The sequence below is a fragment of the Aythya fuligula genome, chromosome 13, assembly GCF_009819795.1.
Source record: "Aythya fuligula isolate bAytFul2 chromosome 13, bAytFul2.pri, whole genome shotgun sequence".
NCBI classification, from domain to species: Eukaryota; Metazoa; Chordata; class Aves; order Anseriformes; family Anatidae; genus Aythya; species Aythya fuligula.
The window spans coordinates 20,494,019-20,509,631 of record NC_045571.1 but is presented as its reverse complement, the minus strand read 5'-3'; the positions used below and the strand labels follow the sequence as shown (position 1 = coordinate 20,509,631).

The 15,613-nt window shown below is 61.8% G+C and overlaps 1 protein-coding gene across 1 annotated transcript; it reads right to left on the bottom strand.

Annotated features, from left to right (window-relative positions):
* Window positions 1-618: 618 nt before the first annotated feature.
* Window positions 619-13,538, bottom strand: LOC116494534 (relaxin receptor 1-like). The gene is made up of 18 exons (XM_032196450.1): window positions 13,490-13,538; window positions 9,126-9,269; window positions 8,626-8,715; window positions 8,432-8,537; window positions 7,967-8,038; window positions 7,601-7,672; window positions 7,139-7,210; window positions 6,420-6,491; window positions 5,010-5,084; window positions 4,820-4,891; window positions 3,977-4,048; window positions 3,716-3,787; window positions 3,435-3,506; window positions 3,278-3,349; window positions 2,166-2,395; window positions 1,483-1,893; window positions 1,069-1,284; window positions 619-800 (listed from the first exon to the last, which is right to left on the bottom strand). The coding sequence occupies exons 1-18, from the start codon at window positions 13,536-13,538 to the stop codon at window positions 619-621; spliced, it is 2,151 nt and encodes a 716-aa protein (XP_032052341.1).
* Window positions 13,539-15,613: the final 2,075 nt, after the last annotated feature.

Below are 15,613 nucleotides of genomic sequence, written 5' to 3'. Positions count from 1 at the left end.
TTTGAGGGAGTGATTTTTCTCCTAATATTTTTTTAAATGTTTCTTTTTTTTTTTCTACCTATAAATACTTGTACAGTTGGAATATTAATATATAACTCCGGCGGTAGAGCTCGGCGCCAGGCGATGTTCACTTCAAAGCCGTGTTTTGTATTTAAGGGACTACTCCTCGTTTTGTATCATATGCAGCAGGTTGTTTGACTTGGATGGGGGCTGCTCTTCCCGTCCGTGTAATTAATAAAGTACTAACGATAGCTGCTGGCTGGTGCTGGGAGGGTGCTGCTGGCCGATTCCCCGGCCCCGGGACCTCGTGGGGCTGGTCACTGCTTTTACCTGGTGGCTGGAGCCATCAGGCCCCACGTCCAACATTTTGGCAGAAGGAGGCCAAAGAAGTCACCCGAGAGCAGCCGTGAGTTGGGCGGCAGGAGCCGAGCCCCCCATGGGGTCAGGCAGGGGGACTGCCTGGGGGCACCCCCTGCCCCCCAAGCCCCCAGACCCACACAAGCAGCTGAACTCGAGGTGCTCATGCCCTTCATGGCACAGCCACTGCCTGCCACAGGGGAAGCTCTGACAGGGGAGATGTGGGGATCCCCTGGGGCATCCTCGTGCCGCCGGGCAGCGTCAGGCGGTGCTGGTGTGCAGCACTGCCAGCACGGAGCTCCTCTGGGACTGCTCCGACTGCTTGGCCTGCAGGCAGCCCTTCAGCTGCTCCTGGAAGGGGGCGGTGGTGATGGTGTAGAGGATGGGGTTGAGGGCGCTGTTGATGGGCAGGATGAAGATGACCACCCAGGAGGTGACGGTGCCTGCGTGCCACCAACGAGGACACGGCGTTAGGCGGCCAGGGCCCTGCCTGGGGGAACCCACCCCTGCCACAGACGGGGGCAATCCCAATTCCAAGCTCATGGCCATGGGAGGGTCACAACTGCTGCTCTCTGGGGAGCCAGGGTCCACCTTGGGATGGGTGATGCTCACCCCTTGCACTCAGACACCCAACCTTGGCAGCACCCACACCGAGGGGCCCCCACCCAGGGGCTCTGGGCTGACAGCAGTGGGCCCGGCCGGGTCCTTCACCTGGTATTTCCACCTGCAGCAGGGAGAGCAGCTTGAGGAGGAAGATGGGAATCCAGCAGAGCGCATCGGTGATGACGATGAAGAAGAAGCGCTTCGCAATGGCGACTTCCCGGGAGCAGACGCTCCGCTGGGCAGTCCTGGAGGCGGTGACGCGGATGGAGTAGAACATGCCGGTGTAAGCGAAGACGATGGTGACGAAGGCTGCAAGGTTCAAGCCTGGAGAGGAAGAGGTTTCCCTCCGAGCACCTCGGCTGGGCTCATGGCTCAGCAGGACTGGTCCCATTCCCCACTAGAGGGGGCAGAGGCAGCTCCGCAGCCAGGGCTCGCCCCAAACCCGAGTGTGCTGAGCCACCCCCTGCCACTGGGACCCCGTCCTGCCCCTCTCCATCCCCATCCCCATCCCGAGGGCCTCACCCAGGTAGATGGTGGTGGAGTAGCCCCTGGCGCTGGGCCGCTCGCCCAGGTCGGACTGCAGCGGGAAGCAAACCCCGTTCCGGCCGTAGTAGTTGCCGAAGGACTCCCTGCACCACAGGGGGACGAGGCTGAGGGAGAAGCCCAGGAGCCAGATGGCGGCCAGCACCGAGACGGTCTGCCTCCTGCCCGCACGGTGGTGGCTGAAGGGGAAGACGATGGAGAAGTACTTCTCCAGGGTCATGTAGGTCAGCAGCAGGACGGACACCTCGGAGGACAGCATGGCCAGGCTGCCCACCAGCTGGCACTGCAGGCTGCCCATCCAGCCCTGCGCGTGCTTGTTGTACTCGCCCGAGTACTTGAGGTCGAAGGCGCCGATGACGAAGAGGTAGATGCCCATCAGCCCGTCTGCACCTGGGGGGAGGCAAGGCAGGGTGAGGGGGCAGCTGCAGCGGGCAGTCAGCGCCCTGCAGGGCCACGAAGCCACCGCAGAGCTGCTGTGGGCACGTGTTAGAAGAGCTGCCCCACGGTGCTTATAAGCACGGGCAGGAGCTGAGACGTGCCAGGAGCACACCTGGCAAAGGCATAAAAAGAAAGGCGGGCAGCAACGGGCCCTGGCCATGCTGGTTTGGGGTGGTGTGAGCTGGAGACCCCCCCCCGTGCCCTCCCCAGCGCTCCCAGCTCACAGCACAGGGACTTGATGGCCATGGCGTGCTGGCTGTTCTCCGTGGCCACGAGGGAGCGCATGCAGATGACGAGGAGGTTGCCGAGGCAGGTGACGCAGGCGATGACCCAGACGAAGACGCGCAGGATGATGTTGGCCAGGAGGTGCTCGAAGGAGGAGATGCCGTCGGTGTTGGGCTTGCAGCTGCGCACGTGGGGCGCGGAGCTGCAGTACTGGAACTTCTTGAAGTAGCTGCTGGGAGGAAGGGGCTGGCTGCCACCCGGCCTGCACGGCCCTCCTGCTGCCACAGCCACCTCCTCCAGCACCCCCAGTGCTCCAGTTTTCCTCCAGCCCTGCCGCTCACAAACATTTAAAAACCATTCCCTTGTTCAGGTCTCTCAACTTCCATTAGCAGGGATTCAGATTTTTTCCCCTGCATATTATTTCAGATTAATCTTCTCAAGCCTTATAAAAGCAATCCCTTACAAGCTTAGTAAAACTCCGCATTAGAAAATGACTACAAAACTGCAATGCAAGGCTCGTTTCTGCTTAATTATAGATAAAAGGGGAGAAAATGATTGCTTATTAGCAAGTCAGGTAGAAAATGTGCCGTATTTACAGCCCAAACAGACCAATTACAGAAGGGAAGATGTACGGTTGTCTTTCATTACAGGTACTCTAAAATGTGCATCTGGAGATAATTAATGATTTTTTTTTTTTCTATCCTTCCAAAGCAGAGCCCCAGCACTCCCAGCTGGCTCCTCGGCTGTGCTTCCACCACGTGTGCGGTGCCTGCCTGGTGCCTGCCCGGCCTTCCTGCCCGTCTCTGCTGTCCTTGGGCCGTTACCTCGGGCCCAGGCACCTCGGAGGGGACACTCGGGCACACGGCGCTGTGCGCACCTCACCCCACACAGCCCACCCCTCCCGCACCGCCCGTGCAATGCACGCTCAGAAGTGTGCATCGATCCTCATGTGGCATGCCCTGGGGGGGATAATCTGCAGCTCGGTGGGGGATAAACGCCCCCGCTGCCCCGGCAGGGGGTCCTGCACGGGGAGCTGCAGGCACGGCGTGCGCGGGGGCTGGCACCGCCTGGTCAGCGCCAGGAGCGAGCTGGGGTCAGCCCCTCCACTCACATGTGCGAGAGGTTGGCCAGCCTGTGGAAGGTCAGGTTGTGGATGTTGGGGATCTCCAGCCCCTCCAGGCTCCTGCAAGGCAAAAGCAGGGCAGGGGAGGCTGGGAGCTGCCGGGCTGGCCTCGGTGCTGCAGGGCTGGGGACGCCGTGGGACTCACAGGGACTGCAGCTGGGGCAGGCTCTCAAACTGCCCGGGGAAGATCTCCTTCAAGGGGTTGTAGGAAATATTCCTGAAAGGAAGGAAAGCGATGCTGTTTTTCCCACCTGGAGCTATCAGAGGAGCTGAAAGTGAGGACAGAGGGGAGGCTTTTCTGGCTTCTCCCCAGCACCCCCCACCCCCAGGAAGGGCGCACAGCCCCGGAGCAGAATTGCGCGGCGCCTCGCGGGGGCCGGGTGCTGGCTGCCCCCTCCCCATGGTGGCAGGGTGCCCGGTACTCACAGCTGCTGCAGGTCGGCCAGGCCATTGAACAGCGATGCTGGGAGCTCGTCTAGCCCGTTGCAGGACAGGTCTCTGGCAGAGCAGGGCAGTGTTTGAGAAGTCATGAGGCCACCTGCCTGCAGGCTCTGCGCCCGCTGTGCCAGCACCACCGGGCCGCACAGGGTGGGCAGGGGGCACACAGCCCCCACACAGCGGGTCCTGAGCAAGGGACCCCCACCCGCAGCAGCTGGGGCTCAGGGAACACAACGGGGGGACACTTACAGCTCCACCAGCCTGTTCAGCCTGGAAAACGTCCCCCCTTGGATCCACCTGATCCTGTTCCTGCGCAGGACCCTGAGCGAGGAGGAGGAGGAGAGCGTGGATGCAGCGGAGCCTCGCGCACCATCTGCAGCATCACCTGGCACTCAGGGTGCTTCGCTCGGGGGGACACGTCCCTGGGGTGCCCCCGGCCCCACCGAGCCCAGCCGTATCTATCCCCCTGGGAGACGTACAGCCATCACACACGGGGACACCCCGGGAGAGGCCTGGGCATTACCAGGGTGAATTCTTTTCCTCTGGCAGCCCCAGGAAGGCTGCGTGAGGCCCCGCGGCACAGCACAGCCCCAGCCCTGCAGCGGCACAGGCCCCGGGCAGGGGGGCAGCAAGCAGAGCCGCTCGGGGTTTGACACACAGAGCCAGCTCACAAAGTTTATGGCGCTCCTCAGAGATATTTTTAGGGGATTTGGATGCCAGCGGAAGGCTTTGGGCTGGCTGCGAGCCTCGTTGCTTGCGCACCATGGGAAGCTTTTTCCGTGCTGCGCCCTGCCTCTGACCCCGCTCGGTTCCGGCAGCCCCAGGCTGCTGCTGGCGGGGAAACCCCCCTCCGGACCCACAGCTGCTGGACACGGCCCCGGGGTGCCCCATCAGGTCCCCACAGAGCTGGTATCAAATTCATGAAGCCGACAGCAATACAAATATGGAGCAAAACTGTTCACATGAAGCACAGCCCCTCGCCTAGCAGCTGAAACACAGCCCCTTGCCTAGCCCAGAGCAGAGGGAAAAGGGGTCCGAGCAGAGCCCCCCCCCCGCCCCCAGCCCACCAAGGGGTGTCCCTGGGGTACTCACAGCACGGTGAGCTTGTGGCACTCCTGGAACACGGCCCCACGCACCGCCCGGATCCTGTTCCCCTCCAGATCCCTGCAGGAAAGGCGGTTGTGTGGCTGCCTCCCCGTCCCCGTCCCCATTGGGAACCCTCAGCCCCCTCCATCCAGCCCGGGGAGCGGCGCCTGCCCCGGACCCAAGGCCAGGTACTCACAGCCAGCTCAGCTTCGGCATCTCCGCACACAGGGAGGTGTTGGGTATCTTAGCCAGGGAGTTGTTCAGCATGTACCTGCGGGGAGGGGACAGAGACAAACGGGGTCACAGCACTGCACAGGATGCATCCCAAGGGCTTTCTGCCGGTGCCCGGCCTCCCTGCAGGGCTGCAGCTCACAGCAGTGCCCGGGGCGAGCTCAGGGCTGGTGGCACCAGCTCCCTGCATCCCAGTTGTGGTGCCAGCAGTGGTTTCACCACCACTGCCCAGGGCAAAGGGCTGGTGCATGCACCTTAACTGAGGTGCAGAGCTTCACTCGCTGCCTTTGGGATGTGGTGGTACCGATACAGGTCACACTTAGTGGCTGTGGGACAGCCTTGCCAGGGAGCTGAGGGGCATTGCCCATGGAGAAAGGTGCGTGGAACCACAGTGACCCGGGAGTGACAGGCAGCGAGGGCAGATTTATAGCACGAATCCCTTCTGGCATTTTTTCTCAGCAACTTTTGCACACGCCTGCGTGCACAGTGCTCCTTGGTGCACTTCGTGTGACCGCAGTTTATTAGCTCGATTTGTTAAAAAAAGCAGCAGGATAAACAAGCTACGTCACCGAGCAGAGCGGCTCCCCTGCCCGTGACATGGGAATGCAGCCCGGGGTGGGGGCACTGCCCCACGGCTCGCTCTGTGGACAGCGGGGACAGGCACCCAGATGCTGAGTGCCACCCCAAGCACCACAGCACTGGGGTCCCTGCACCAGCTCCCTCATGGCCCCAAATCCCCAGCCAGGGCCCCCACCGGCCCCGGTGGCTCCCCAGCCCCAGCCCTACAAATTACTTCAGTACCCTGCACCCAATTTTGGGGTTTTTGCAACCAGTGCCAGCAGTGATGGAGCCCCCAGCAGCTGCAGCTCTTCCCTTGCAGGTGCAAGCTCAGGGAACGCAGCTCAAAGCTCGGGCAGATGTGTGAGTGTGTGTGTGTGTGCGCTCACACACGGGTTTTTTCCAGTCTCACAGCCAAGACTTCTCCCCTTACTCTGACTCCAAGCTGCTGCCAGAGTTTCTGATCTGCACTGTGGAGGTGGGGAAGGCATTAAAATCACGCTGGAGTGATTGCAAAATTTGTCTTACGGTGGCCAAAGCCAGTCAGTTATCCCCTACTTCCCTCCTGGAAGCGGCCGGACCTTACGGACAGCCCTGATCTCACTTGGTGCTCAAACAGCTCGCACAAGGGGCGATACCTCAGGACAATGCCCTGCTGAACGGGGTGTCCTTGGCCAGAAGCTGGAAACGGCAGCAGGGCAGGGATGTGCCCTGCAGAGTTATCCCTCGCGCCCCAGGGAAGGCGAGGAAGCCGCAGCACCCTCGGCTATGCCCCAAGGAAGGGGGCAGAGCCTGGAAAGGGGGCAGGAGGACTTACAGAAAGTACAGGGACCTCAGCCCGGCAAAAGCAGCAGGGGCGATCCTGGCGATCCTGTTGTTGTCCAGCATCCTGCGGGAGGAGGAGGAGGAGGAGTGAGATGGGCACCGGCCGCTGGCGAGGAAGGCAGCGGGAGGCTGCTGGCACCAGGAGCACGCCGAGCACCACGCCGTGCCCGGGGAGCTGCCTCTGCCCCTCCTGCCCTGCAGGTCCCCCCGGTGCCACCCCTGGGTGGGGGTTCTCCCCCATCCCATCCTGCTCCCCGTGAATCCTGCATGGGCTCCAGCTGCAGAGCCTGGATTCCTTCACAGGCAGGGCCTGTTGGATTTTTCCTCTCCTCTGCTGTGAAATAACGATAAATTAAAAGCCACCCGGGGAATTCAGGGCCGTGCTTGGCTTCTCAAAAGCCCTTTGGCTTGTTTGCGCCACGGACCACCCTCCGTGAGTCGTTCATCATTCTGTTCTCCCTCTTTGATTTAAGGAATAACTGCGCTGGTCCCATGGCAAATAAGGGGAAACCTGACGGGGAGCAGACCTGCCCTGCTGGCTGGGCCATCCCTGCACGCTCGGGAGGGGAGTCACCTTGTAGAGCAGCCTCCATCTGACACCCGTAATGAGATGGTGGACAAGCCCCGGCCTCATTAATCCCCCCTCCCCGAGGAATTGGTGTCACAGTGCACAGGGATCACGCACTGGGGGCAGAACCAGGGGGCACTCACAGCCACTCGAGGTGCTGCAGGTCCTCGAAAATTTGGGGCTTCAGCTGGGAGATCTTGTTGTGGCTGAGGAACCTGGGAACAAGCAGAGAAGGAAAATGATCTGGTACTGCTGCCAGGTCCCCCAGCTTCTGCTAAAGCTCCCAAGGAGCCTGCGTGCCCCCCGCTGCCAGCACCCACGGCTCCTCTCCCATCGCAGCTCCAGTGCAGGGCCCTGGATCAGGCAGGCAAATGTGGGAGGGGAAGGGACTGATGCGTGGGATGTGCCGGTGCCTCTGCCCTGCCCCACGTTCACCCACCTACTCCAGTTTAAAGCAGGCTTGGTTCGGATTCTTGCAGGAGCAAGGAGCCCAAGAGGCCTGGGGGCGGCTGCGCTGCGAGCCTGGCGTGCCAAGAGGAGCGGAGGGCTGCCTCCATCCCACGGCTCCCTCCCCAGGGCCTCGTAACGCAGCAGCTCTTACTTACAGCATTTTGAGCTGAGAAAGCCCAGCGAACGCTTTGGGTGAGATCATGCGGATCTTGTTGTTTTGCAGAAATCTATTAAAAATGGAACAGAAAAACAGAGTGGAAAAGAAACACTTTCTCGGGGTCTTAGTCTGGAGAAGCATTGCAGGACTCGCACAGGGGGACCGATGGCATCGTTGTTCCTCCAGCTCTGTTCCTCTCACCGAGCAGTGGAGGTGAGGAAAGGCTGAGGAGTGCCTGGGCTAACGCAGAGCCATGGCACAGCCCGGCAAAGCCTCCCTGACACGTGCACGCTCCTGTTCCCTGAGCTGCCCACCCGCTGCTCGCCCCGTTTGGTGCAGCAGGGTGCAGAGGGCCGATACTCACAGCTTCCTCAGCCTCCTGTACCTGGCGAACTGACTGTCCAGCAGAGAGCGGATTTTATTTTTCTTCAGGTCCCTGAACAGGAAAACAGGAAGGGAGAAGGAGGGAGGGAGGAAAATAAATAAAGAAACCAGATTCTGAGACCAGAGAACTTTTATCACAGGAGGATGGGGCAGCCGAGGCTTCACCTTCTCCAGTGCAATACAAATGAGATGCAAGGCAGCTGCTGTTCGTTAACACAGCACTGCTAATTGCTCTCCCAATCTGCAAGCACTATTTGCCACGGATGAGTTTTCTCAGGCTCTCCTTCCCCTCCCAGCCCTCACTACATGTGACAAGCAGCTGGGGCTCACCAACCTCTGGCCCTGCACGGAGCAGCCAAAACCCTGTGACAGGAGGCCAACAGCCCTGGGGGGCCACGGGTTATTGGGGGGGGGAAAGGGAAGAGCACGTCCCACTGCTACTCACAGCCTCGTCACGTTGGGGGAGACCCAGGGCACAGCGCTGAGGTCCTGCGCGGTGCAGTCCACTGCCTGGCCCCAGCACCGGCACCGCGCCGGGAACAGCTCCAGCGCTGCGGGCAAGCAGAGGGGGTGTGCTGGGGGGGCAAAGGGGACACACAGCTGGGGGGGGGGTGCCCGGAGCCCAAATAGGAGGCTTACAGCAGGGGGCTGCCTCGTCTTCCACCGCCGTGCCGCTGCTGTGCGTGGCCAGCTTGTCGCCCAGGTCCCAGAGCCAGCCGCTGTTGTCCACTGCGGGTGGGGAGCGCTGTTAGGGCATGGGGAAGGGGCCCGGCACCGTCCCCTCCACCTGGCAGCTCGGGATGCCCAGCCTGAGCATCCTTCCTCGTGCCTGGGCTGACATCTGGGCAGGGCAAAACCCTGGTAACCTTGAGACAGGGTGCGGGGATGGATGAAACCAGGACCCAGATGATCTCCTGCACGGGGCACCCGTGGCCACGGTGCCCGGGTGTGTTACTCATGCCAGAGCCAGGAAGCAGCTGGATAAAGAAGCAGGTCCAGGGCTCCCCCCACTGCCACTGCTCCCAGGGATGGACCCAGCTCTGCCCTAATGCCCTCAGGGTCCTGGATCCTGGCATCCCCAGGTCCAGGGGGTTATTCCCAGCGACGACCCCCCCCCTTCCTAGGGGCTCGCCAATTACCGCAGTTCTCCTCGTCGGCTCCGTTGTCGCAGTCCTCCACCCCGTTGCAGTGCAGGGCCTGGGGCAGGCACACGGAGAGGTTGCCGCAAGGAAACTGCCCCAGGGGACACGGGTGGCTGTCCCTGGGGTGAGTCACAAGAGGCTCTGCCAAAGCAAGAGGAGGTGCTCGGTGCTCGGCTCCCCTCGGGCAGCACCTGAGCTCCTGGGTCGCACCCCGCTTTGTGCCCGTGCTGTCCCCAAGCCACCCGTGAGCCCTGCACCACCAGACCCCACAAAGAGCTCTGATCTCTGTAGGACATCCCCCAACACCCACAGCAGATGCAGGCAGATATTCTCCTAATGGCTTAAAGCCCACCTGCCCCGTCCCAGCCCCACGCAGTGTGTGAGGCTGTCCCGGCAGCTTGGGCTCCCCTTCTGCCGGGCCCTTTCCGTCAGAGCCACCCTGATCCCCAGCTCCAGGGCCCCGTCCATAAATACCCCGCGATTTCCCGTGGCAGAGGCATGCCTCAGATCCAGCTAAACGCTTCCACACCCCGCTTTGATCAGGCGCAGGGAAGTGGCAGCAGTCGGCCCCGGGAGGGAGCAGGGCTGCGCGGCGGGGCCCCGCTTGTCGCCCAGGGTTTTCTTCAACCGCCAGCCCGTCACCGGCTAATGGGGCGTGCTGAATTACAAGCACTTTCCTCCCTCACACACACACCTCATTAGCCGTCCCATCGGCAGCACTGCGGTGTGACGTGGAGGTGGATGTGACTCAGAGCACCACACATCCACGTTCCCGTCTGGGTCAGAAGGGTGGTTTTGGGGCTGGTGCCCCGGCACGGCGCTGGGGCGGGCAGGGCGGAGGATGGCACGGGCACGGCACCGGCAGCTGCGGTGGAAGCAGCCTGTGGCCGAGCAGGCGGTGCCAGCGATGCCTTCGGACTCCCCAGGCTGACCTTGTGCCCTGAGCACACGTCCTGGCACCTCTCGCCAGCCCCACTGACAGCAGGACCCAGGCGGGAGATGGGGACAACCGCGTCCCAGCTGCAGCCCTGCAGCAGCCCGGCAGCTCAGCACCGGCCCCAGGGCACCTCCTCTCCCTGTCTCCCTCAGTGGATGTGCATTGCTGGCTGTGCTGCCCTGATGGCCCGTTGCAGACCGTTTCTTTTCTCGGACACACAGCGTCCTTCTGCCCAGAAACGCCTGCGTGTGGCACAGCGACTGCAAGCAGGCTGCAAGTGGCTGAAAGCCCCCCTGCCGGCTGCCTGCCCCCTCCCCAGTGTCTGCCATACAAGACGAGGGAGGAGAGGGATGCAGAGTGATGGGGAATGGGTCTGAGAGAGGCAGAAATCCTGAGGAGGCACAGGGAGGCTGGGCCCAGCTCACCACGGGCCGTGCACGGTGCGGCTCTGAGCGGGGCTGGGCACAGCGGTGCCGTGCCTCTGCCTCTGCCTCTGCCTCTGCCTCTGCCTCTGCCTCTGCCTCTGCCTCTGCTGAGATCGCCACCAGGCATCCCTAACGGGCAGAGCAGTCTCTGGCTGTGTAAACTCACCCAGCATTTTCTAAAACTCAGCATCTTTTGCCAAAATTCCTTCATTCTCCCTCTCTCTCTCTCTTTTTTTTTCCTCTTTTGTGCAGTACACTGGCAACTGCTGCTTGGAAGTGCCCCCTTTGACTAGTCTTTCTGCAAACGGAGCAGTAATTTTAGGTTTTTCTGAATGTTTGTGGCTGTACTTCTGCGTTAGGCACGTCTCAACCCACGGTCTTACTGCCGAGCACTGCCACGCATAACGACTGTCAGATGGGCTCACCGTCTGCCCGAAACTTTAAAACAGGCATCTTGCATTAAACGTTGCAAAAACGGTATCCCTGGAAATTCGTTTATGCTGATCATCTGTTGCTGTGGCTGGGAGCAAGCCCATCTCTTTCCTGCCGATAGCACAGCACACACGAGCTGGGATCGTGGCGGAAAGCAGCAGGGCTGGGGGAGGGCTGCTGCCCTTCTCCTCCCAGTCCGCACCCACGACCCCGAGTTTGTTTCTAGTGGCCCTGTTGAACGTTAATGCTTCGGTACGAGAGCTTTGTATATTTAGCCCATGCTGGCAGATCACAGCCAGTAATACAAGTGCAGGAGAAGCTAACCGAAATGGCAGCTGTGCCCAGCGACAGGCCAGGAGGGCTGGGAGTCATCTAGAGCCATCCAAGTGGCTCCAGACAGAGCTCATCAGCATGGTGATGGGTGCCTTACGTGGGTAAAGATGAAGATGAAGGAAGACAATCTCCTCCTGTAGAGAGAGGGCCAGTGGCAGACGAAGGGACAAGGATGACCGCACCAGGGTGAGGCGAGCATTGCTCCTCCTCACTAACTGTCCTAATGCTTCCTCATAAATCTGTAAGGAAAGCTTGTCTCCTTAGCAGAGGATTTGGGGTGATGAAAGAGGAAGGATACGCAGAGCAGGAGGGAGAGGGACGGTGCAAGACCCCTGACCCTTGCTCTGCTGCAGCCCCATGGGGAAAGCATCTCCCTCATCCTGTCCAGGCTCTGCAGATGGAAACCGATCTGCCTGCTGAGCCCTGGGCTCAAGCCCCTCCTGATGGATGTTTCCTGCCTTGGTTGCATTTCTGGACATGCAGGGAGGTCCTCTGCTGCTCGCTGCTCCATCACGCAGCTTTCTGGCTCTTCTCTTGCTCTGAATTTATGTGGGACCCGCAGAAGGTAACGGGAACCTTTCCAGGGCCTCAAGGTCCCCGTTGCAGAGAGCCTGCGTGTAGAGCTATGTAAATACCGAGCAGGGAGAGTTTATACATATATATATTTATATACATAAGCAGAGGCAGATGCGATTTCTTCAGGAACCAGCCCAAGTCGCGGGGTCCCAGCCAAGGCCCCGGCCCCAGCGCCCGGTTCTGCATCAGCCCCCCCGGGGCTGGGGGCAGCCAGAGGGAAAACGGTGTGGGGCGGGGAGGAAGGTGAAATAAATAGATAAATAAATAGAAACCCGAGGAGAAGTGGGCACCTCAGGTAAGGCAGGAGGCTGAGGACAGCCGAGCGCATCCCGCGGGACAGAGCGGCCCCCGCGAGCCCCGCGGCACAGCCGTGCCCCCTGCCTGCCCGGCTCTGCCCGGCTGGGAAGCAGCCAGCAGCGAGAGGAAGTGGCCAAATTTAGCTGGGATTGGGTCTGGCATCTGCTGAGCTTTCGTGAGGGCCACCCAGGACTGTAAACGAAGCCCACGCATCGCCCGTAAAACAGCCATGACCGAAATAAACGCGGAGCCGAGGAGCTGGGAGCGCTGCTGCCGGGGGACCTGGCCCCAGCCCCAAACCTGGCCCCAGGCTCATTCTTCCCCCGCAGACCCCAAAGCCCTGTCCTAAGCCCGCAGCCGCATCGTGGGGACCTTCTGGCAGCTTTTGCTGGGCTTCAGGGTGAGTGTGAGGGCGGCACGAAACGAGAGCAGCGAGGTCGGGGCTGCTGGAGGCTTCCCACCGGAGAGCCAGCGCCCTTCAGACCCGGCTCAGAGCAGCCCAAAGCCCCGACCTGCTTCCCCTGCACGCGGGGCACATTTCCCCACCCAGTTCAACAAACACATCTCCAAAGTGACCTCTCCAGACACCAACACGCAGCACATCACGCCGTGTCCACGTTACCTCTGCCTGCAAACAAACCCACACGCGGTTTTTGCAGCCGATTTCTGCCAGCAGCACACCCTGTCCCGTTCCCTGTTGGTGCCCCAGCTCTGTCCGTGCCACGGGGTCTGCCCAGGGCTGCAGCCCCCTCCCCACACCCCGCAGGAGCACCCCCAGCTGTGTGCACCCCCAGCGAAGCACCTCGGGGTGCTGGCAGTAACCAGCTGCCTGCCTGGGGAGGGGGCTTAGCCCCCCCCGGGGCCAGCAGGGGAGGAGCAGTTTGCATGGACGCTGTTGAAAGCAAAGCACAGCAAATCAGACTCAAACAGCAGCACTTCAGAACTCCTGGCTTATCATCTTACACCCCCAACTTCCAGCACAAAAAGTTTCATTTTCATCTGGTTTGCCCCCCCCTCCCCTCTCCCCTTTCAGCCCACAGCCCTGGTGCTGCATCTGCTCCGGTGCTGCCTTCCCCTGCCCCTGGCTAAAAGGCAGAGCCAGGACCTGTGATTATCTCTGGGCTCGGAGGCAGCAGCGAAGTCTGGAGGGCAGCGTTAGGAGGTCTGCAGGGAACTCCTCAAGCACCAGCATTTTTTCTCCAGCAGCACGGTGTTTGGGGGCAGCAAGCATCACTGCGCCGTGTGCCAGGACCTCTATCAAATCCCAGCACAAAATTCCCCGTGGACCCCTGGCCAGGAGCTCAGCCGGGCGTCCTGCCACCGCCCCCAGCTCTGCCTGCCCTGCGGGGACACCCACTTACTCGTAGCAGCCCAGAAGAGTGGTGGCAGGACGAGCAGGAGCAGCTTCATCCCAGCTTGTCCCGGTGCTGCGGGTGGCAGGTTGAGCTCTGCTGGGCTGCCGGAGGCGGGAGGAGGAGGCGAGGGGACGCTGAAATCCTTGATGTGCTCCTGCGAGTGCACAGCAGCACCCACAGCTCTCAGGCTCCTGGGTGCTGGCACTGGGGATGCTGCACGTCCTCACTGCCAGCAAGGAATGAGCCGTGCTGACCCTTGCGGCCCGGGAGGCTGCCTGCAGGGTGCAGGGCGCAGGGCGCAGGGAGCAGGGTGAAGGGAGCAGCCCGAGTGCATCTGCAGCTCCTTGCAGCCTGACGCTGCTCTCTGGCCAACAGAAGGCAGTGAGAGGATGTGCACGAGGAGGGAAGCAGCGAGAGGAATGGACACGGTCCCTGCCGGGGGGGGCAGCCCTCGGCCTGCACTCCCCAGCCCTGGGGCAGCCTGGAGCCAAGCTGTGCCCCCGCCTGGGGTACCCAACATGGGGAGCGCACCCCAAGGCAGCCTGGGGACAGAGGAGAGGGCTGAGGGGGCTGAGGGGCTGCTCCCTCCCCAGGAGGGTCCCCTGCTGGGTTTGTAGGCTGTGCTGGTGCCCAGCCCTGCCCGGTGCAGGACGGGTGCTCCGGTGGGGGCAGGACAGCCCCGTGCCCCCGGCACTGCCTGGCAGGTGGGGAGGGCGTCCGGGGACCCCGCCTGGCACCGCATCGGGGTCCCTGCGGCCCCTTCCTCAGCCCATTTTGAGGGGCTGGGAGCCCAGGGAGCAGCAGTGGGAGCCGCAGGACAGCCCCGCACACGAAGCAGCTTTGCCCGAGTTCAGTGGGACCTCTGGGGAGAGGGGTGCGTAATCGGGATTTCACAGCCGGGGCAGCGGGAGGGGGAAGCGAGGTGGTCCCGATTAGAGAGCAGACTCCCACCACGGCTTTGATCTCCGTGCTAAGTTCCCCAAACCATCTGCACTGGGAACACAGCTCTCCTTCCAGCCTCCTTGCCCCAGCACTTCCAAATGCTTGCTATGGGTCCAGAAAAATCTGTAAAAATTAACCCCTGCTGCTGGAAAGCGAATTTTTAGTCAGGACACGGGACCTGCTCCCCCACCTCATCCTCGTGCCATCCGTGTGGGACTCACTGGTGCACTGAGGAGCAGGAAGGTCCCAGGGCCCCGGGGGACCCGCAGAGCCCCCCTGCTGGGACCAGCTCAGAAGGGACACGTCCCCCAGATGTGCCCCGATCCCGTGTCACTGGCAGCAGGGCTTGAGGAAAGGGTCCCAAAACCCGCTGCCCCCTGCCCCTCGCCCCCGCGGGGATTCGGTCCATGCAGAGCTCTGTGCTGCCCGTCCCAGGCTGCCTGCAGGGGTTTGCGGTGCTGCTCAGGGCTGAGCCCTGAGTTGAGCCCCAAGGCTGGGTGGGGGCTGGTGCTGGGGCACTTTCTGCCCTGGTGTCCAAACGGGGGCGTTTGCTGCTGGCTGCCAGATGGTGGTGACCGCAAAACGAGCACACCTGCAGCCAGGGGAAAAATCAAAGTCTGCAAACAAAAGCACTCTTGGGGGCCTGACAAAATTCCCCTGTGCTTGCTCTTGGCTGTGGCTGTGGCAAAGGCTGCCCCGGCCGCATGGGAGGCAGTCCCAAAGCGAGGAATTCCCGAGCCTCAAACAGAAACCCCGAGAGAACAGCTGGAGGGGCTGGGCAAAGACAGGAGAGGCCTCGTCCGTAAAACTGATGGCAAACGACCCCAGTCTGCTTCACCCGTGGTCCTCCAGGCTGTCAGCATCCTCCCACCGAGTCCGCATTTCTTAGCCCGAGCTCTGCTCATGGGCCAACAAATTTCGCCTCCCACCCTTTGGCAGCAGCCTTCGTCCAGCTCTCGGGGACGTGCCTCCAAGTAACTGCAGAGTGATGGATGGGCACTGGAGGCTCCGGCACATGCCTTAAATCTCCGGCTGCAGAGCCCGGCGATGCGTTACGGCACGGGGACCCGCCTGGCCCAGAGAGCGCTTGTGCAATCGCACGGCACAGATTTACGGCCCGGCCACGCAAGGAGCTCGTCCTGTCAGTTCTCTTGTCTCTGCCTGGATAATGTTACTTCGGAGCAAACC

Bases quoted from the DNA above. Each gene is read 5' to 3' on its own strand.
- LOC116494534 (XM_032196450.1), bottom strand. From the start codon at position 13,538: ATGAAGCTGCTCCTGCTCGTCCTGCCACCACTCTTCTGGGCTGCTACG. The intron at 8,538-8,625 runs GTAAGCCTCCTA...GCTTGCCCGCAG, and splicing joins AGACGAGGCAGCCCCCTGCT to CGCTGGAGCTGTTCCCGGCG. The intron at 1,894-2,165 runs GTGAGCTGGGAG...GCCTCCCCCCAG, and splicing joins GGCCATCAAGTCCCTGTGCT to GTGCAGACGGGCTGATGGGC.